Source organism: Syngnathoides biaculeatus, chromosome 16 (assembly GCF_019802595.1).
Source record: "Syngnathoides biaculeatus isolate LvHL_M chromosome 16, ASM1980259v1, whole genome shotgun sequence".
Taxonomy (NCBI): domain Eukaryota; kingdom Metazoa; phylum Chordata; class Actinopteri; order Syngnathiformes; family Syngnathidae; genus Syngnathoides; species Syngnathoides biaculeatus.
In genome coordinates, this window is record NC_084655.1 from 11,875,539 (window position 1) to 11,897,507 (window position 21,969).

Sequence of the window (21,969 nt, forward strand, 5' to 3'; positions counted from 1 at the left end):
TATTAGAAAATGGAAGAAGCTAAACATGACGGTCAATCTCAATCAGAGTGGAGCCCCATGCAAGATATCACCTCGTTGGGTCTCACTGATCCTTACAAAAGTTAGGAATCAGCCCAAGACTGCACGACGGGACTTGGTCAATGACCTGAGAAGAGCTGGGACCACAGTTTCCAAGGTGACTGTTGGTGATACACAAAGATTTCATGGTTTAAAATCATGCATGGCACATAAGGTTCACTAGCTTAAAGCAGCACATGTCAAGGCCCCTCTTACGTTTGCCAATGATCATTTGGATCATACAGAGGAGGCATGGGAGAAGGTTTTGTGGCCAGGTGACAATGACCCGAAGCACTCAGCCAGGAAAAGCAAGGAGTGGCTCCGTAAGAAGCATAACAAGGTTCTGGCATGGCCTAGCCAGTCTTCAGACCTAAACCCAATAGAAAATCTTTGGATGGAGCTGAAACTCTGTGTTTCTCAGCGACAGCCAAGAAACCCTGTCTGATCTAGAGAAGATCTGTGTGGAGGAGTGGGCCAAAATACATTCTGCAGTGTGTGCAAACCTGGTGAACAACTACAGTAAACGTTTGACCTCTGTAATTGCAAACAAAGGCTACTGTACCAAATATTAACATTGGTTTTCTCAGGTGTTCAAATACTTCCTTGCAGCTGTATCACCCAAATAAATTCAATCATACATTGTGATTTCTGGATTTGTCTTTTTAAATTATCTTTCACAGTGGACATGCACCTATGATGAAAATGTCAGACCCCTCCATGATTTCTAAGTGGGAGACTTTGCAATATAGCAGGGTGTTCAAATACTTATTTTCTTCACTGTATGTAAAGTTGGCATTTTTCCGTTTTGGTTGTGTTGCGTTTTGTGTAACTACAAATTTATTTAGGAGGGCTTGGGATAGGTTTTAAGGGGGGGACCAGACCTTAAAACATACAACCAAATCATTTTGGGGTTGGAGCTTAAGAACTTTTGCCGGTGCCCTAAAATTGCAGTAGCGATGCCACCAGGGCCAAATGGACTCCTAACACAAAGACAAACAAAATGAGAGCACCCTCAAGCTGCTGCAGTGTGCCACGACTCACATTCAGATGCTCACACACAGCCATGTTGCCGAGGTCCCCACCAAGCCACGCCCCTTAAAGGCGGTTGTCGACGCCCTAATGTTTATTCTCTTATGTGACTCAAATGAGGTGGCCGAAAATATTGGACAAAAGTCTCAGTCAGTCAATACAATATGTCCAAACAACAGAAAATATGAGTACAGTATCCACAATACGAAAAGAGTATCAGATCGAGTGATGAGACTAAAATTTGAAATTGAGGGTGTTATGTATAATGTGGTTAGCGGCTATGCACCACAGGTAGGATGTGACCTAGAGTTGAAAGAGAAATTCTGGAAGGAACTAGATGAAGTAGTTCTGAGCATCCCAGACAGCGAGAGAGTTGTGATTGGTGCAGATTGTAATGGACATATTGGTAAAGGAAACAGGGGCGATGAAGAAGTGATGGGTAAGTACGGCATCCATGAAAGGAACTTTGAAGGGCAGATGCTGGTGGACTTTGCAAAAAGGATGGAGATGGCTGTAGTGAACACTTATTTCCAGAAGAGGGAGGAACATATAGTGACCTACAAGAGCGGAGGTAGAACCACGCAGGTAGATTATATTTTGTGCAGACGATGTAATCTGAAGGAGGTTACTGACTGTAAAGTAGTGGTAGGGGAGAGTGTAGCTCGACAACATAGGATGGTAGTATGTAGGATGATTCTGGTGGTGGGTAGGAAGATTAAGAAGACAAAGGTAGAGCAGAGAACCATGTGGTGGAAGCTGAAAAAGGAAGAATGTTGTGCAGCCTTCCGGAAAGAGGTGAGACAGGCTCTCGATGGACAACCGAAGCTCCCGGAAGACTGGACGACGACAGCCAAGGTGATCAGAGAGACAGGCAGGAGAGTACTTGGTGTGTCATCTGGTAGGAAAGGGGAGAAGGAGACTTGGTGGTGGAACCCCAAAATACAGGGAGTCATACAAGGAAAGAGATTAGCGAAGAAGAAGTGGGATACTGAGAGGACTGAGGAGAGGCGAAAGGAGTACATCGAGATGCGAGGTAGGGCAAAGGTAGAGGTGGCAAAGGCTAAACAAGAGGCATATGAAGACATGTACACCAGGTTGGACACGAAAGAAGGAGAAAAGGATCTCTACAGGTTGGCCAGACAGAGGGATAGAGATGGGAAGGATGTGCAGCAGGTAAGGGTGATTAAGGATAGAGATGGAAATGTGTTGACTGGTGCCGGTAGTGTACTAAATAGATGGAAAGAATACTTTGAGAAGTTGATGAATGAAGAAAATGAGAGAGAAGGAAGAGTTGAAGAGGCAAGAGTGAAGGACCAGGAAGTGGAAATGATTACTAAGGGGGAAGTCAGAAAGGCACTACAAAGGATGAAAAATGGAAAGGCAGTTGGTCCTGATGACATACCGGTAGAGGTATGGAAGCAATTTGGAGAGATGGCTGTGGAGTTTTTGACCAACTTATTCAACAGAATACTAGCGGGCGAAAAGATGCCTGAAGAATGGAGGAAAAGTGTTCTAGTTCCCATTTTTAAGAACAAAGGGGATGTTCAGAGCTGTGGGAACTATAGAGGAATAAAGTTGATGAGCCACACAATGAAGTTATGGGAAAGAGTAGTGGAGGCTAGACTCAGGACAGAAGTAAGTATCTGCGAGCAACAGTATGGTTTCATGCCTAGAAAGAGTACCACAGATGCATTATTTGCCTTGAGGATGCTCGTGGAAAAGTACAGAGAAGGTCAGAAGGAGCTACATTGTGTCTTTGTGGATCTAGAGAAAGCCTATGACAGAGTACCAAGTGGTACTGCATGCGTAAGTCTGGTGTGGCAGAGAAGTATGTTAAAATAGTACAGGACATGTATGATGGTAGCAGAACAATGGTGAGGTGTGCCTTAGGTGTGACAGAGGAATTTAAGGTGAAGGTGGGACTGCATCAGGGATCAGCTCTGAGCCCCTTCCTGTTTGCAGTGGTAATGGATAGGCTGACAGATGAGGTTAGACTGGAATCCCCTTGGACCATGATGTTCGCAGATGATATTGTCATATGCAGTGAAAGCAGGGAGCATGCAGAGGAACAATTGGAAAGATGGAGACATGCACTGGAAAGGAGAGGAATGAAGATTAGCCGAAGTAAAACAGAATATATGTGCGTGAATGAGAAAAGTAGAGGGGGAAGAGTGAGGCTACAGGGAGAAGAGATAGCGAGGGTGGACGACTTCAAATACTTGGGGTCAACAATACAGAGCAATGGAGAGTGTGGTCAGGAAGTGAAGAAACGGGTCCAAGCAGGTTGGAACAGCTGGCGAAAGGTGTCTGGTGTGTTATGTGACAGAAGAGTGTCTGCTAGGATGAAGGGCAAAGTTTACAAAACAGTGGTGAGGCCGGCCATGATCTATGGATTGGAAGACAGTGATACTAAAAAATCAACAGGAAGCAGAACTGGAGATAGCAGAAATGAAGATGTTGAGGTTCTCGCTCGGAGTGAGCAGCTTGGATAGGATTAGAAATGAGCTCATGAGAGGGACAGCCAAAGCTGGATGTTTTGGAGACAAGATTCGAGAGAGCAGACTTCGATGGTTTGGACATGTTCAGAGGCGAGAGAGTGAGTATATTGGTAGAAGGATGCTGAGGATGGCGCTCCCAGGCAAAAGAGCGAGAGGAAGACCAAAGAGAAGGTTTATGGATGTGGTGAGGGAAGACATGAGGGCAGTTGGGGTTAGAGAGGAAGATGCAGGAGATAGGCTAAGATGGCAAAAGATGACACGCTGTGGCGACCCCTAACGGGACAAGCCGAAAGGAAAAGAAGAAGAAGTATCCACAATACATTTTCCTTTCCAGTTCCAGTTGTGGTTTCCTCTCTGGGGCTGCTTATTTCTTTGAATTTGACTTTGCTTGTTTCCACATGATTTTATTTTCATGCAGTTTCATCACTTGACTCTTGCGTCAGTACAGCGAGCATGAATTATTAATCAAATGAAAATGAGTTTCAGCACAACCACAATAAAGTACGTCTTGTCCAACGAGCACATCTTTGTCAAGGAAGTGTCATTTTTGCGATGCAGCTCATGTTTTGGATACTGTGGCATTGCCCAAGTGGTTGTCATCGTTTTGCTTGTTTGCGTACATCCTCGGCAGCCTCCACTAATTGCAGTTAAGTGTGTTTCCATTGCTTCCAAGCCACCACCCCCCACGCAACGCTGCTCTCTGCCATGACAACGTCATGCTCCCTGATTTAAGAATATCCAATTAGTCAACCCCTCTCAGATGAGCGCGCTCAGCACTCCAATCTAATAAGAGTCCCCACCCGCCTCCTTCCTTCCTTAATCGTAACGGGAGCCAAAACCCAGATTACACTTCCCACACACACGAGCATCCCAAAAACACTTTTCAACAATCTGGGCTTGTTCCCTCGACTGCGCTAAAAGTTCCCTGAGCAGCTGGCTTAAGCGTTAAGTTCATATCCGGCCAGCAACTTTTTATTTTTTGATTGTCTTGGAACATATTTTGGAGTAAAGTTCAAAATCCCATCATGTTGCCAGGTAAGTTACGAGTTTAAAATGATGACACGCGCTCTTATGTCAAACAGCATTTATGGGATTGACAACTTGAAGGAGGCCTCAACAGTATTTGAGTATTTTTCTTTTCTTTCTCTTGGATCCAGTTGGGCTTGACCTGGGATAGGCCATCCAAATATGGCTGCAACCAGAACTCTGTATTTTCACAAAGTGCAAAATGCACAGCAGAAAACCAATCGAACATGGATTCTTCAGGCCCAAGCAAAGTTAGTCTATTTTAAGCAAAAACAGAATAAAAATATCATCTGAGCTCAACAAAGGAGAAACAGAGCGCTTAAGGGTTCTTGAAAATGTTTGCGGAGCGACTGATGACGACAGATGGTCTAAAGCCTTCGCAATCAGATTCGGGCACTCAATTCGTTTGTCAGTCTGGCTTCTTAAACTCTTACGCAACGCTGACTGACAAAACAAAGAGCACAACACGCCTGGAAGAAACTTTCAAATGTGAAACTCACCAAGCGGGAACAATGTCAGAGAAAGCTCCTTAAGAGATTTAACGCAGAAGGTGTCATGAAAACAAAAGTACTCCACCATCAATGGAACGCAGAAAACGAATGTACATTCTAGACGCAGACGGCCCGAAATATAACATTCTAGTTAGGAAAAAAAAAAGACTGAACATTAATGAGACGACAGAACATTCTGGCTGAAATGTGAAGAGATTGCGCAGTTTGAGGTGGCAGATACGAAATGCAGAATTGCATGTGAAAAAAGTTGCGGCTTATCGGCCGGAAATTACAGTTAAATGCTTCACGTGAAGTACACAGGCGAGGGTTTCACTGGGACTTCAATATCTTATGTACCTGCAAAACATGGATCCTATTAGTGTTAACTTTATACATTGAAATGAAACAAATGAGCAACCATAACTAATAATGTCATTTTTGCATGTGCAGTACAACACGGTAGTACACAAGGCCAAAGTGTTCGTCAAAAAAGACGAGACAGACTTTTCTCCTTCAAGTGTATGAAATAAAACGGTTCCGTTATGTAAATAGTCAATAAAAATGCTGCCTAAATAATCAGTTTAAAACGTTTTGAAGAATGCAATGCAAATATATTAGACTGAAAAGTGAAGCAGACGTGCCACTCTACTGACAAGGAATAAAAAAAAACAGGACCACGATTACTTGTTTCTTTGGCATCACGGCACACTTTTATGTTTTATAGTTAGGTTATACAAATTATGTACGTCAGCCTGAACGTCACAGAGTTTTTTGTTCCTCTCCCGAGGCTTCGGCCTTAATCTCGTTAAAACCATTGGTGACCTACTGAACTACAAGAGAGGCCTCAACACCGCCGACATTTCTGATGCTGTACATTGACGATGACCTCGGATCGTTCACTTTATATGAAAGAAGCGCTGCTGGCACCGTGTACAGTACCACATTTGAAGGTTAATGGGGAAGGTCTGGTCAGTAGCAGCTCACAAAGAATATTAAATCAAGAAATATTCAGGTATACACTGGACCCTAAATTTGATTAATGCAAATTAATGTGAAGGGACTAAATTGTGCCTACTGTGCGTCCTCTGCTCTGACGCGACATCATGGCGATATGTCAATTAATCAGCCGTCACCATTTCCGTGTCAGTGGCCTTCATACATCCATCCACTCGTTTTCTTTGCTGCTTATCCTCACGAGGGTCGCGCGGAGTGGTGGAGCCTATCCCAGTTGTCAAAGGGCAGGAGTCGGGGTACACCCTGAACTGGTCGCCAGGCAGATGCGGGAGGGAACCGGTGTGCCCACAGAAAACCCACGCAGGGACAGGGAGAACATGCAAACTCCACACAGGGAGGGCTGGGATTAAACTGCGTGGCCAACGCTTTACCAACTGGTCCACAGTGCTAAAAAAAAAAAAAAAAAAAAGAAAACCTCAAACCATGTCAGATTTTACAGAATGTGTAAAAGGGACTACTGATTAACAAGCTAACGTCACAGATTTTGCGCGACCGACCAAATCTCAGGGTCAAAACTGCCTTTTTCAATGACAAACAGATAACAAAGCCAAAAAAAAGCACAATTTAGGGTTAATCATTGCTAAATCTTCCCGCCGTCCTTTTCTCCCGTACTGCGTTCTTCTTTTGATGCAGAGGAACAAGCGCCAAAATGGTTGCAAATGAAAAGCCAATCGGAAATGGAAAAAAGATGACTAGAATCTGACCTCTGAATTCATTCGTGGGTGTGCGATAACGTTGCAGTTTCTGACAGTTAAATAATAATCCCAGAACCTCTATAACGCCTCACCAGTAAGTACCCACAGTATAATGATTTCACTTGTTTGAACCGGGCGATGAGCCACGAGGAGGCCCCGGCGCTTCCTGGCCACTGACCTTCAAAGTGAAGACCTAGTAAGCGCGCGGAGTAAGCGTGTGTCCTTTCTTTTCCTTTTCCTTTTTTTTAAGCTTTTTCCACTCTGCAGCTGACATACAGATAAAGAGGCTTAGCCATTGTGCTGGCCTCATTTGGGACCAGACACCTGGTTTAAAAAAAATATGTAAATGTGTATCATGTTTATATACAGGTGCATTTCAATTTTAATTCAGAGATAATGAAGAAAGTCACATTTTTTCCATCTGATTTCACAGCTTGGTAACGTTATCTGTGATATAGAATGCACGTAACCGAAAAGGTAGAATTATGATTCACCTCCTGTCGGGGATTTCATTCTTCTCCCAACCGGATTTTACTGTGTTGTTGTCATTTCTTTTGAGCGTAAGATGAAACATTGCTTCACATGGAGAAGGTCGGAAAAGCACCTGAGCATACACGCGAGCTCAGTGGAGCACACGGACCAGAAACAGGACCAGAAGGTTCTCGTCCGTCTCAGGCGTTCGGAGGGTTTAGAGAGATAAACCTGACCAAATCCTTCCAGATTGACCTTTGACTTTGGGCCGGTTGAGCGCTGCGGGGGTTTGATTGACCTCTGGGGACCACGTGACTGGAAAGATGCGTCTGAGGGGATTAGAGATAAAGATATAAAAGCGCAGCGGGGACAGCAAATGTCACAGACTGAAAGAAGAAGAAGAGGAAGAAGGAGGAGGAGGAGAGATCAGCGGCGGCCTCGCGGGATATCTCAAAACAGGTGAGGACAGGCAACCGTTGCTCATGCGAGCGCAAGGATTCTGACTTGACCCGTTCTTACTACTTGACTCATAGTAGAGGGCACACGCATGCAAACAAACACGAAATTAATCATGCAGCCGGTTTTCAATTAAGATTTGTAACCTCGCTTAAAGCTGCCTCGTCGGAACGAAAACAAAACAAGGAACCGGTAGCGACAGACGTCGAGCGGATCGACCCGAGTGTGAGCAGTCTGATGGCTCGTAAATAACTCCATCTTCACTCCTTCTTAGCGAGATCCGGATCCGATGCCGCGACTCTATGAGCGCTGGGTTGCATAACCCAAAACGGGCTGCTCGACAGGTTTAGCATCAGAATCGGAATCATGCAAATACGAGTTCGAATCGGGTCAGTTCAGGTTTGACACAGAATGTTAAACGGTTCTGAGTAAAGAATCTGAAAATTACAGTGTTGCTCTGATAATAGTCAAAATATGTCAGTTTGATGATCCGTCTCTTGCTACATCACTGAAAATGCTACTTTCACTGCTTTCAGTATTTATTTGTTGAAGACCTGTTTTGTTTTATTTTCCCCAAAACGGTGCGTCGGGCGTGCCTACTGTTGCAGACGGTCTGCATCCTTGTTTTTCGAGGAAGGGCAATTAACCCACGGTGGATCAAAGCGGGATTAGAGCCAATCTGTTTGTCCAAACTCATTTGCATAATCTGTCCAGATTAGTGCAGAGACGTTAACGGGATTATGAGCGGGACATCGCGATGAAAGGGGAGAAGCCACGGGGTGTTGTTGTGATCTTCCAGTCTTTGAAAACTGTTTTTTTTTATAGAGGAAAATGAACGCCGGCCCACCGGCAGGAAGCGCCCTGGCACCCGGCGGGGGCACCGGCCCCACCACCCCCAAGAGGGGCCCACCCAAATTCAAGCAGAGGCAGACTCGCACATTCAAGAGCAAGGCCCCCAAGCCAGGCCAGAAGGGGTAAAAAATAAACAAAATTTTATGCTTAATTATAGGAAAGTACAAAGCAACGAGGCATTAAAATGTATTCTTCATAAAATGTACAAAGTATACCCAAATAAATGTTTATCTTGAAAAGATTAAGTCCCAACACTGCTAAATCCATCAGAACTTGACGTAACACGAGCGCAATAACTAGACGGAAAGCGTCCCCGCAGCCACTAACGACGTCTCTCTTTCCAGCTTCGGCGACGACATCCCAGGCATGGAGGGGCTCGGCACAGACATCACAGTCGTGTGCCCGTGGGAAGCCTTCGGCGACATGGAGCTCAGCGACCTGGCCAAATATGGCATCATTTAATGCCGCCCGCCCTCCTCCCTCCCTCCATCCCCGGTCGGCTCGTCGGGATAAGGCGGCCGCTGCCCCCCCCTTTTCCCTCCTTAAGGCCCCTCTCGTCGTCTACCTCCGGCCTCGCTCCACTGAGTGGAGGGAGAAGCTGAATCATGCTCTTATTTTTTATATATATATATATATTATTATCCATATCATACTGTTTACAGTATATAATACACTTGAAAGACTGACGAGAAAACTTCACACACCCTTTCCTTCCTCCTCCTCCAACTATTCTAGAGTGCCACCGCCCCAACCCACGCCAAAGGACGCCAGAAAAACTGCTCGACGCTAGTTTGAGTTGCTCCTAGCTGTTTCTTTAATTGTAAATACTTTGTACCTTCTTTCCTTTTTTACTTCCTTTCTTGCTATGCTGCATTGTACGACTTCACAAGGGGACTGTAAACATCACAGGGTGCAAGCAGAGCATGCGGGACGCTGTACTGGTGAACACGACAATGCACTTTCACCCCTTTAAGATACTCTCTTCTCCCTCCTTAGAGACCGTCGATACTGCAAAATTTGTGTTGCAAGCGCAAAAATGAGAAAAAAAAAAAGTACTGTGAACTGATGCGTCCTAGTAGTTGCATTAAATTGCTTTCTTTTTAGAATTTACAGTGTCTCTTTCTTGCTGGAAAATACTCGCCCCGATTCCGCATCGTCCTGATCCACGCGTTGGTGTCGCCATGCGAGACTTTGAGCGTGCTTTCGGGAATGTGAGTCGCTAGATTGAGTGGACGTGATCGAACTGGGCAGCGTTTACGTCCAAGGCTGCGCAAACGTTCCAATTTTAAATACAGTGATGCCTCGGTTCTTGACCACAATCCATTCCAGAAAACAGTTCGAGAAGCGATTTGTTTGAAAACTGAATCGATGTTTCCCATTGCAATGAATGGAAAAAGAAATAATGCGTTCCAAGCCTAAAAAAAAAATTGGCTTTTTAAAGCTTTTTTTGGTTAGCTTTTCCTGATAGTAAACTGCATAATAGAAATACATGTATAGTTTAAATACTTTATATAATAAAATAATATAAGAAATATATTTATTTTTTGCTTAAAATGTATGCTTTTGTAGTACACTATGCTAGGCTGGGAGTGCATTGCCGTATCTGTAGCGACTCGACCCCCAGCCTTGTAAACTTTTTTTTATTAACAAAAGTGCAGAATAACTTTAAACAAGCAACTAGCCTTCTTTGGAGCCATGATTGTGGGTTAGTACGCTAGTCCTCGAAGAAGAAGAAGAAAAACAAGAGTCACTACCAGGACACGTCTATGTACAGAGGCTGCGTTATACGCATATAAGCGCAAAAGTGCGCTGGCTGTGGCGCGTGCTCTGTCATGTTTGCGGTTTTTTTCGGCGGGGGGTGGGTGGGTTTGAATTGACAATAAGAAGGTGCGTCATGAATGGGTCAGCTGCTTGGACCGTGCACATCATGTTATTTCCATTTTTTCTTTCAGTGGCGTGGGAATTCACAACAAAGCGCGTCGTGGGTCAGCTGGTCTGGCAGCGTGCAATATGTAATTTCCGGGTTTTGTCGGGGGCGTCCGAGTACCGATTTTCGTTCAAAAACAGAAGCAAAAAAAAAAAATCGCAAGATTTTCGTTCAAAAAACGATCTTTTTTTAAAACGGGGACATTCGAGAACCAAGGCTTTACTGCACGCTGGTTTGCGCTCATCTGCAAAATGACCAAAACCTAGTCTTAACCCGCCTCAGTGTACTCCGTTCAGTATTTGGTGTTCTTCAAGGAACTTTTCCCAGAAGCTTTGGGATTTTGTCAGGAGTGTAACTTGAAAAAGTAACGTAGTTACACTACTAATTGATTTCAACTCTCTCCGGCCGGCCGAGCATTTTCCACACTCCTTATCCTCAAGCGAAAAGTAACATTTCAGTGACTTTCAGCAATCGTCAAGTGGCTGGAATATCATTATCTTAAGTCCCAAAAAAGAAAAGAAGCATAAGCTCAATTGTCTCCATTACTTGCTAAAGCACAGAACTCATGTGCAGTACATAGCAACACTACATAGGGCAGAAACACACAAAAGAAATGACTAAAAAAAAAAAACAACGTTGTGAAAGAAGCTATACATATAATTTTATTGGAAGGCTATAAACCATAAATAACCCCAAAACCTCAGTTTGCGTCATGTCTTTTTTGGAGGTCTCTGTCATCAACAGTAATTAATCACTAAAAGAAGCTCACAACTTTGGCCTACATGAGCAATCCTCACCCAAGTTTCCCCACATTCGGGTTGCCATGGTTGCTTTTGCTTTTCAAAACAACGCTCGGCCGTCCGCATCATTGAACGTCACGTTTGATCTCTTCCCAACGACTGGAAGTTATAAATGATTAGGTTCGTGTTTCCAAATATCCCCCAAACACAAACTACAACATTAGATTTGTTGGGTGTGTGATTTATGCTGGTCCAACAAGTTTGGTGAATCCATAGCCGGGACGAGCAAACACACCTTGTAACATCCTCACTTGTCCCGACATGAGTTCAAGTCTTACGTACGGGATTGCTCAAGAAAACAACTCTCGCATTTCTGGACCAGACAGACCCTGAGGCCAGTTTCATTCACGTCAGCTATGATTTCCGTAACCATGGCAACAGCTCCGTCCCCCAGCACGGACCCCCGGCCCCCGCTCCGAGGCCGGATTCGGAGTAGAATCGTGCTTGTGGAATTCCACTTAGTCCAGGTAGATAGAGTGCAAAGAGTTATCAGGAAGCATGATTCAAATTCCTGTGGGGGATTCGGAAAACTGGGGAGGAGTGAACTCTCCTTTTGTGTGTGTGTGTTACCTCCAGGTGTGTCAGCCCCACCTATGGACAGAGACAAGCGGGGGGGAGATTATGAGAAGGGATGCAGATTTCTCTTCATTTTGCCCAACCTGTGGATTCCGGGTGGGAGCAGTTCACTCCCGGTGGCTCCACAGCGTCCCCACCTCGTGTTGTTCCGATTATCTTGGGACCGGGCCGTACCACGGCCACACGCTGCACACGCTGACCTGGCATCAATGCACCGACACAAAGTTGAGGCAAACAAACCCATTCACGGGTAAGTGTCACCTCTTATCAAGCCGTGCAATAACAATAATAATAACACGTTTATTACAGTTGTTTGTATTGTGGAACGGCACAGCAAATATTGTGTTCCGCTCAAGTATCTAAATGAGGACCAACCAACATTTTACCAACATTTCATAGTGTGATAAGATGTTGTCCACTGTTTAGTTTTAAAAACCCAGCTGATTTTGCAAAGGTGGACTGTGCCGGTGTACCTAATGTTGTGACCAAAAAGACTAGCTGGCAATGGAGATCTCCAGATAGAAAGAAAGACCGCTTCCATTTTTTTAAATGTCAGAAATACATTTTTTATTGGGGGAACAGCAGGGTGGAATTCTGGTTGGAACATCTTCCTCACACTGAACAGGTCCTGGGTTTGGGAACGGCTCCAGCTCACTCCTGTCCTGAATGAGGAGAAGCTCTGTTGGAACATGGATTGGTGGATTTTCCTGTGCGCTCTTATCAACGCATTCAAGGCGAATGGCCCCCGTGTGATTCTTGTATTTAAAAAAAAAAAAAAAAAACGACCTGGGATTTATCATTCCAGTGACGATGCAAATGAAGGTCGTATTTAAATGTGCCCGATGAAACAAAAGCGGTCTTATGGGCCCGGGGGGAAGCGATACTGCACTATTATCTCCCGCAGCCTCTCCAATCTGCTCTGAAAAATTAATCTCATTGACTCGCGCTTGAATCCTGCTTTTGTAGCTGACTCGTTAGCTGATTCACTTCATTTTCCTTCCTGCCACCAAACTTGCATTAGTTGATTGCAATTTCACGCAACCTGGCTCAATGATACCTTCCTTGTTTTGACACGTTCATGTCTTCCATCTGCTTGCTGCTTTTCCTCAGCGTCAAATCCATATTTACGTCGCACTCTGGCACACCTCTTGGTAACGAAATCGCTTCTAAACCCAGCACATACACTCTTATTCTACTGCGTTATAAAGTTCACGTCTCAGGTGTCCTAATGCTATTGTTCTCAGTGTCTTCCGTTTTGAACATTTTGCGTAACAAATATTTTTGTTGTTTCAGGAGGGAAGCCATCCAAGGACACATCAGGAGTGACTAAATCGTCCGTGTTCCAAAATGAGCCCGGCCTTGTTTGCCGAAGATCACAAGTTGGTGATTCCCGTCCTCCTCCTCCTCTTCCACGTCCCCTTGACGTGTTTGTCGCAGTCATCATCAGCAAGCAACATCAGTAATGGGACCTCGGTCACGTCCTCCTCGAACTCCACCCCCCATAAGCCGATTCCAGGCTGCCGCCCAGGACTGGACCCGCTCTACAGGTACCTGTGTGACCGCAGAGCGATGTGGGGCATCATCCTGGAGACCCTGGCCTCCTCCGGGTTCCTCTTGAGTATGTTCCTCCTTGTCGGCCTCCTCCTCTGGGCCCTGTGGATCTGCGTCTCCTTGCGGCAGCAGCGCAGCAACATCGGGGGCACCGTGGCCTGCACGTCCTTGTTCCTGTTCGCCACGGGTGGCACCTTTGCCATCACCTTCTCCTTCATCATCCAGCTCAGCCCTCAGACGTGCCCCACCAGGCTCTTCCTGTTCGGCGTCTTCTTCTCCTTGGCCTTCTCGTGCCTACTGACTCGCTGCCTGGCTCTGCTGGGCTTCGCGGCCGCTCGAGGGTGGGGCGAGCCCGCCATGACTCTTGGGCTTTTCGCCATTCAGGTGATCATCTCCACGGAGTGGCTCCTGCTGGTCTTGGTTCGGGATCAGAAGCCCTGCGAGTACAGCCAAGACGAGTTTGTCATGCTTCAGATCTACGTCCTGTGCCTCCTGGCCGTCAGCTTGATCCTGTCCACCCACTTCCTGTGTCGCTCCTGCTTCACGTACAGCTACAGCTACGCGGGAGCCACCCACCAAGTGAGCAGGCAACAGGCTGTACTCCTCTTCCTCACGCTGTTGCTCTCCGCCGGCATCTGGGCAGCGTGGATCGCAATGCTCACCAGAGGGAACTTGAGGTCGGGCCGTCGGCCGCAGTGGGACGACCCGGTGCTCGCCGTGGCCTTGGTCGCCAACGGCTGGGTCTTGTTGATGGGGCACGGCCTGTCGCAAGTGGCCTTCCTCTGCAGGGGGGAGGCCAAATCCAAGGAGATCCCGCTGAGCTTTGCGGGTTGGACCAGCCCCAGCGCTGACATCCCGGGATTGAACAGTCCCAAGGCGGGTACAGAGAACGGAAGCTTCGAGAACGAGACGGAAAACAGAAGAGGTGAGAGGCCTTGACCCACCGGTGTCAAACTCAAAGCCCGGGGGCCAGATCTGGCCTGCCACATGTTTTTATGTGGCCCGCGAAGCCAAATCTAGAGTGTCAATTTCCATGATTCTTGTAAAAATCTGTACCAAAATTTCAAATTGTCATACATCATAAATGACCAATTACCAAACGTGAATAGTCCAAAAACACATTACTCTTGATTTCTGATTCCAAAACTAGTTCATAAATTGATGATAAGATGACTAAATATTTTTGTTTCACAGTCACAACGGCTCCCTGAGGGAAACCGGAACAACAATGTGGCCCGCGAGAAAAACGAGTTTGACACCCCTACCTTAATCTGTTCCACTTTGTCTTAACTAAAATGAATAAAATTGTAATGTAATTAAATTCAATGTTACTTTTTGGGGAACCTTCTTACACTCACTATATTTAAAATTGTATCCTTACATTTTCAAAACAAAAATGTTACTATTAAGTATCCGTGGATGATGACGTGACATTAAAAAGACGTAAATAAGCTAAACCCGGTTGAGACCTTGCTTGATTGAGAACTTGGAGGTCTCAAATTTCAGAAAACACGGTGACAAAACGTGAACCACGAAGCACAAATGACGATGGCAACAAAATGATCGAATGGAAGATTAAGAATATTCTTTATTATCTTTATAACAGGAACAGTGAAATGGAAGGTGCATTGTTGAAGGGGGCGTGAAATAGTACCAACAGTAGACAGTATATTAATTTACAACCACTTATGGGTCAGAAGGGCATAAAGCCCGACAACAAGGGAAGTCCGGGCGCCCCCAGCTAAAGCTTACCGCCCCTGAGACCAGATCTTGGAAAAGCGGTAGAAGATGGATGGATGCATGGATTAGTTTGGTGGGAGCACAAAAATTTTGCAAAAAAAAAAGAAAAAGGTTGTGATACTGGGCTTTCTGGAGAAATTTCACGATGAACCTAAAACGCTCTAAAATCGTTATGAGTGGACTTCATTTGACCTTCTCTAAAGACCTCAATGCAAATATTCCAATCTCATTTGTCAGCATGAGTGAATAATGTATTACAGTACGTACTAATGTGTCACGTCCACCCCCACACCCCCCAGGCTGGCGAGCTGATCCAACACTGCGATCACCATACGAGTCGGGATTCTCCATGACGGTGAGTAATAAACTGTGGGGATGAACCATCTCACGTTTAATTGCTAAATGTGCCCTTTCCTTCGAAAGTACTACTGTATACTTCACGACCGGCGTTCATGTTTCACGTGTGTGTTGCAGGAAATTGACCCCAATAAAGATTACACCATCCCTCGCCCTCAGACCACCAACTACGGAGAACCATATGATGAATATTACGGACAATTTTAAACTCTCTCTCTCTTGGACAACTACAAGAAACGGATGCTCTGCTTGGTTGAAAAACAATTCATGTATTGGTTGATTGTAAATATTGTGCGGTAAAACCAACTCAAATACAGAAGGTACAAGTACGACTGGGTAATGCTGGTTTTTGGAGGTACAGTATATGCCAGTCTACTTCATGAGCACTGCCAAGGTGGCTGGAACCATCAACTCTAATTTTGCTTCATTATAAGAATCCCGTTACTTACACCTGTCAATACACAGAAAATTATACCCATCCATCCATTTTCTTAGCCGCTTATCCTCACGAGTTACGCAGGGAGTGCTGGAGCGTATCACAGCTGTCAACGGCCAGGAGGCGGTGTACAACCTGAACTGGTTTCCAGCCAATCGCAGGGCACATTGAGACAAAAAGCCACACTCATAATCACACTTAGGGGAAATTTCGAGTGTCCAATTAATGTTGGATGTTTTTGGGATGTGGGAGGAAACCGGAGCGCCTGGAGAAAAGCCACGCAGGCACAGGGAGAACATGCAAATTCCACTCAGGCGGGGCCGGGATCGAACCCAGGTCCTCAGAACTCTGAGGCCAACGCTTTACCGTCTGATCCACCTAGCCCAGAAAGATATACAAAAAATAATAAAGTTTGCAATGGACATAGCATTATTGTAAACAATATTTGTTAAAATCCTTCTCAAGTAAACATCAAAAATTCACACAATGCACTAACCATAAGACAGTTTGTGATCGATCTTCACACAACAGGCAGGCATTTACAACCATTGTTGTGTCCATTAGGTCTGCGTCTAATGCATGCAAAAATACATAAGTACATAAAGCATATTTCACCCCCAAGATTAGAAAAATCTAAATTTGAGTGTCTTTAATATTGTGTATAATCCTGTCATCGTCAGACGGTTCTTGTCAGAATTTATGATGCTGTTGCATCTCTATGCAGACCTGCTAAGCCACATCACAAATGCGTGGCGCACGCTGTATTCTAACACAAGGCGCTATAGTGCAACCCAGAGTTGATGAAACGGGGAGGTGGGGGGGGGGGGCGGTGACTGCCTATCAGGAGACATGAACAAATAACTGCAAGGGCAGGCAAGGGCACGATTAGATTGCAGCACAAATGCAAAGTACATTCCAAGACCTGTTACTGTTGTACTACCATAAGATTTCTTTATAGAGTATATGTATAAAGCCCAAATACACGGTTTAACCTTCGCCCCCCCCCCCCACAACCCCCAAAAAGATGGTGCACCGAACAACTCCTTTCCAAACCAAATTAAATACCTTGCGGCAGAATGGGAGTGCAGCGGTTAAACCACCAGGGGGCAACATTTGCACAGAAACACGAGAGTCAGCGTGGATGACAATAAACCTCAGAAAGCTGGGAGGTTTTTTTTTAAAAAAAAAAAAAAAAAAACCTTTTGGCGCAAAGCAAAGAGCTACAACACCATGAAATAGGTTCAGCAGATTGTTTAATCTAATACCATCACTATTATATCACAATTATAGAAACATGAACATCACATCGAGGAGTTACTAGGTAATCTTTAGCTAATAACAAAATAAAATCAGAAAAAACCCCACCATCATTCAAACCAGATATTGTGATAGTGTTAATATGTGCAGATCGCTACAGGCAAGTTTTGTCAGTCCAACTTGGCTAGCTCTGAGCAAGCCATAAGAAGATGGGAAAAGGCTTTGTCATTGTGGACCTGCCCGATGTCGGGCAAATTTGAAATCCGATTGGAAAAAGAAACAGTCTCAGTTAAATGACTTCAGTCATAGCTGCTCCATCTGAAGGCCCAGGGCAGAGTCGACTTACACGTCCGCGCATGCAGGCTGAAAACTGAATATCAAACATCCACATTAACGACTACAAGTGGAACAGAAATGATGATAGTGCTAGACTGCCGCTAATTAAGTTATACGGTGTCATGCAAGCAATATAATTGGGCTTGTGTAAGTAGTTTAGTGCTTCTGATCATGTTCAGGCTAGAAGAGGAAAACCTTGCCAGACCTGACCCACATCACTGTCCCCCCCACCCCCCTGCATTTCAAACACATGCACGAGGTTAACTGAGGAAATTTTGTGTGCGTATGAGAGTAGGTTACAATCTGAGTCAGATGGGATAAGCACACCAGTGATGCTGAAGAGATTAAGCGCTAGAAAATGGACGGATGCAAGATGGCCTCCACTTCATTTCTCTTCTCCCTGCAATGTGACAGCGCCACGTGCAAAGGTCGTTTCATCATTTCACCAATCCCCCCCTCCCCCGACAGACGCATTCAGTCTTTCCTTCCAATCAGTCAACAAGAATTGCCATCAAACTAGCAATTGTCCCCTTGTGCATCGGCGCAATTAGCAGCCATACAAGGTTTGCTGCCACATCCGACCCATTTAAAGCCATTAGCGGCACATTTACAATTAAAGATGATTTCCAGATTAGACCCACCCCCCACTGACATCAGGAAGGAAGAAATGGAGAAAGAACTGATCAGTACAGCAGATACGGTGCGGAGCAAAAGTCAAGAAGAAGCAATAAGAATAGTGGCCAATCGTTGCCTCCATCTATCATCCGAGTCACATGAGCTAATGTGCTGCAAAGAACGCGACTGGTGTACGTAATCACAAGACTGTAGCGTTTCTCTTATCTCTTGCAGCAGCAAATGAAAAAAAAAAAATAAAACCCGGTCTCCTCTGCATTTGGTCCAACAAATTCTCTCCTGATTAGGTAACGCTGTTCAAGCAATGAAACCCCAAACCAAGATAGCGCGGGCGAGCAATCCATCTGAAAATGTTCACCGCTGGATGAGCAAAAAGCAGGAAGCAATCAACTCATATCCACAAAGCCGTATAAAAACCAAACAGTTTATTATATACATTCAATAATAATGGAGCATAAACAGAAGGAAGATACAAGGATGGCAAAATAAAACATTGTGAGGAAATACATGAAATGAAAAGTCACTTTGTCAAAATGCAATTTTTTTTTTTAAACAGCATGTGATACAGAAAAGAGGCCACATGCAATTCACACTCATTTCCTTCGTCCCTGCTCACGTTGCTCGAACAAGCAGTTTTGGTGGGGGGAGTGCAGGGAGTCAGGGGTCAAAGTTGAGGACCACCTGCGTGTAAAGTTGGCTTCTGTCATTCAAATTGTAATCTCCCCCCACATCCCAACATTTTAAATAAGACCCCCCCCCCCCAAAAAAAAAGTATAGAAGACGTACAGGATACTTCATATAAGTAACATGTACCGGTACTTGCCCCCCCCGCCCCATATTTTCCACTGACAGGCTAAAATTTCCCACAGCGTGCCTGCCTCGCCTATTACAAAGGGAAACCTGCAGGAGGGGTAGTTGGTGAGGGTGCGGTAGACATTCCAAATTAAACTTTCAACATATCTGATATGACCGCTGATTACCGTGACGACCTCGGAGGAATTTGGCCACGATCAGTCAGATTATTAAAGCGGACTGAAAACAGCCATGGGCTCGGATACTGTTCATTCTTCCTTTCCTCCCTCACCTCTGATCGGGAAACACCTGAAAGTTGTTTCCTCGACCCGCCGCGCCGTAAAATAAAGACCTTCAGCGCTAAGATTTGAAGTCATGCACAAAGGAAAAAAAGTTCTTTGACATCTGTCCTTTCTTAGGAAAGCATGCATAGCAACATTTGTGGTAATACTTGTCATGAGTAATAAGACCCCAAAAAAAAAAAAAAAAAAAAAAAAAAAAAAAAAAAAAGCGCACCAAAAATACTCACAAGAGTCACAATCATACAAAACATCCTCCAAAAAGATAAACCGCGTCCTGTTTGACTATTCTTAACTTGGTGTCACTAATTTCACTACCCACGCAGCCTCATCCCTTTGCCTCTAGTTTTGGCAATTCCAAATGCCCGATCATCTCCCAAATGACCCTCATGACTCCAAATATCTCTCATTTCAGGAAGTGCAACAAAACCGGTTGAATGTAAGGGGGGGAGTCAATGTACAGTATCAGCATGTGAACCAACATTCTGCAACTGGTTTTGATTGCAGGGTCCCAAAAAGTGCTGCAAACTTTTGAAATGTGTCTTATGGACAACACTGAATTTTTTGAACCTCGAAAAATACAACTTAAATGCAGATTAAAAAAAAAATTGTAGTAAGTAATACAGGTGAAACAATCACACACACACACACACAAAAAAAAAATATCAAGTCTAAAATGTGCTTTTTTTTTTTTTTTCAACAACAAAAATCTTTGGAACCAAAAAGGCAAATAATAACAATAACATAGTGCGAGTATATTGAGGTGGATTACATAGGACAGACAATTGGCCAGACCTCTCATATATAAAATAAACAAACAAACAAACAAAAAAAAACACCAGGGCGAAGAGAGAATACATCCTGCCGAATAAATTTTTGTGTCCAGAAATGTACAAAAAATTGAAATTTCTTGTTTCACGAGACCAGCAGCAATGACAAAGAATGAAATTTAGAGGTCAAAATGCACATATTTGTTTGGGCCCTGGTCTTGTGTCTTAAATCTCATAAGGTGTGTGTGTGTGTGTGTGAGGGGTGGGGGTGGGGGGGTTTCTATTTCTTTTTATCCATCTCCCAGCTTCAATGACTGCATAACTGCTGGCGGCAAAGTCTGACACTGCCGAAATAAAATAAGTCCTTTTTTTTATGGGATGGAGAAGGGCAGGTTCTTTGTGGGGTTGATAGTTCATCAGTGAAATCACTCCAACTGGTTCGTTTTCTTAACAAATTCATATGGACCAGAACTGAAGCCATGTAAAATATGGCAGCAAAATCACTATGACAGAAACAAAAAAAAAAAAAAAAAAGAGGTAATTTTTTTAAACATATTGTACCCCTGGTTGAGTAGATATGGGAATTCCACTGAAAATTGAGTGTTTTATGCCATGCTGTTTATTGGTTTTGGTGTTACTTGGAGAGTCAAAGTGGTTCCTGTGGGTCAGATGCTCCTGTGTGTACGTTGCGCCTGACGAATGCGCAACCGCGCCAAGGTGGAGGGGTCATCGCTTTTCTTCAATACAACGTTTTAGTGTCTGTTTTACGAGCGATGCTGTTCTTGCTGCAGCTCGATCATTGAAGGACACCTTCGGAGTGGCTGAGAGTGGATTTACTAAAGATTTTGAGGGAAAAAAAAAACGTGTAGTGTTGTATGGAGGATCGAGCGACCTCTTTCCTACAGATCCAATAGTGTTTCTACAAAGTTAACGGTCAGAAATTGTGCCAAGCGATTTTGAATTCGATCCTTGTCAGACGGACACCGATGACGTGGCAACAATCGCTATTGCCCATTTAAAAAATAAAAAAAAAGGAGGGGTGTCACTCTAGTCCACCAGCAGAAAGATGGAAGGGCGTGTCTGCAAAACAAAGCTTAAAAAAGGCTTCTGGAGAGATTTCTTTTTTTTGTATTTCTTGGGTGTAATTTGTGGCTTTAGTACGGAGCAAACCTACTGTAGCCTGCCCTGTATAAACTGGCCTGAAAGACAAGAGACAACAGAGACAGCCGTCACATTATATGCAGGATTGCTTCAGTTGCTACATATCGATACTGTAACGACGTAAGCGATGTACAGTGGAAGGTGGAACGTGAAATGCCCCTGAGCTTGTATCATGCGGATTATTGCGTGGGGAAGAGACTCACAAAGGACCAGCTGCTGTCATACAAAATTATGAGCTTGATGAAGGCGCACTCTGAAGTCATTCCACTAAAACGATAGTGTCAAGTTTCTTTGTTGTTACATTTTACATCACTACTTTTTACACTTGCGCTCCAAGTAACAATGGTAAAAAAAAAATGGTAAAATGTTTGTGATGGATCTCTGACACAGATGACCTTCCATTTATGGAGAACACCAGTGGCCATTAAAACCACATTTTTACTTTGTAGCATTGTGATTTAAACAGTAAAAACATTTGTGCCAGAATGCTTGACCACCTTTGCCGTATAACTTTTGTTTACACTTGGCATTTATGTATGTTGCTACAACTATTTCTCTGTTAGTCATAATAAAAAGATTTTTTGTTTAAATTTAGTTTTTTTTCTATATGTCCACCTATACAAAATCAAACCACACACATCAAAAGTAGTTAAAATCTAAACAGATCACAACAGAGCAAGTAGCACATATACAAAAAACTAAACCATAGAAGAGTACATTTTTCCCCTTCAAATAAATAGAAAAT

At 44.3% G+C, this 21,969-nt stretch overlaps 3 protein-coding genes across 11 annotated transcripts in view; 2 read left to right on the forward strand and 1 right to left on the reverse strand.

Moving 5' to 3' along the window:
- Nucleotides 1-4,603: 4,603 nt before the first annotated feature.
- Nucleotides 4,604-9,647, forward strand: LOC133514665 (retinal cone rhodopsin-sensitive cGMP 3',5'-cyclic phosphodiesterase subunit gamma-like). 2 transcript variants are annotated; one of them, XM_061846497.1, is made up of 3 exons: nucleotides 4,604-4,619; nucleotides 8,563-8,711; nucleotides 8,934-9,647. In XM_061846497.1, the coding sequence occupies exons 2-3, from the start codon at nucleotides 8,569-8,571 to the stop codon at nucleotides 9,049-9,051; spliced, it is 261 nt and encodes an 86-aa protein (XP_061702481.1). In that variant the 5' UTR covers nucleotides 4,604-4,619; nucleotides 8,563-8,568; the 3' UTR covers nucleotides 9,052-9,647. The 2 variants fall into 2 exon arrangements, with proteins under 2 accessions (XP_061702481.1, XP_061702482.1); XM_061846498.1 differs by lacking the exon at nucleotides 4,604-4,619 and adding an exon at nucleotides 7,708-7,740.
- A 2,336-nt stretch (nucleotides 9,648-11,983) lies between these two features.
- LOC133514658 (G-protein coupled receptor family C group 5 member D) lies at nucleotides 11,984-16,424 on the forward strand. The gene is made up of 4 exons (XM_061846488.1): nucleotides 11,984-12,142; nucleotides 13,186-14,368; nucleotides 15,483-15,538; nucleotides 15,658-16,424. Exons 2-4 carry the CDS (start codon nucleotides 13,240-13,242, stop codon nucleotides 15,745-15,747), a joined length of 1,275 nt encoding a protein of 424 aa, XP_061702472.1. The 5' UTR covers nucleotides 11,984-12,142; nucleotides 13,186-13,239; the 3' UTR covers nucleotides 15,748-16,424.
- A 2,186-nt stretch (nucleotides 16,425-18,610) lies between these two features.
- The window catches only part of LOC133513966 (RNA binding protein fox-1 homolog 2-like), a 51,089-nt gene continuing 47,730 nt past the window's right edge, over nucleotides 18,611-21,969 (reverse strand). For 7 of the 8 annotated variants that reach the window (XR_009798677.1, XM_061845098.1, XM_061845093.1 and 4 more), the window contains one exon: nucleotides 18,611-21,262. Coding sequence is in view for 7 of the 8 variants with exons in the window: in XM_061845098.1 (XP_061701082.1) it covers nucleotides 21,218-21,262 (45 nt within the window). In the remaining variant the exon portion in view is untranslated. The remainder of the gene's footprint in view (nucleotides 21,263-21,969) is intronic. The other variant, XM_061845096.1, reaches the window with a different exon arrangement.

Excerpts from the sequence above, each read along its gene's own strand:
- LOC133514665 (XM_061846497.1), top strand. The coding sequence starts at position 8,569 with ATGAACGCCGGCCCACCGGCAGGAAGCGCCCTGGCACCCGGCGGGGGC. Across the intron at positions 8,712-8,933 it reads CCCAAGCCAGGCCAGAAGGG|CTTCGGCGACGACATCCCAG; the intron begins GTAAAAAATAAA and ends CTCTCTTTCCAG.
- LOC133514658 (XM_061846488.1), top strand. The coding sequence starts at position 13,240 with ATGAGCCCGGCCTTGTTTGCCGAAGATCACAAGTTGGTGATTCCCGTC. Across the intron at positions 14,369-15,482 it reads CGAGACGGAAAACAGAAGAG|GCTGGCGAGCTGATCCAACA; the intron begins GTGAGAGGCCTT and ends CACACCCCCCAG. Across the intron at positions 15,539-15,657 it reads AGTCGGGATTCTCCATGACG|GAAATTGACCCCAATAAAGA; the intron begins GTGAGTAATAAA and ends TGTGTGTTGCAG.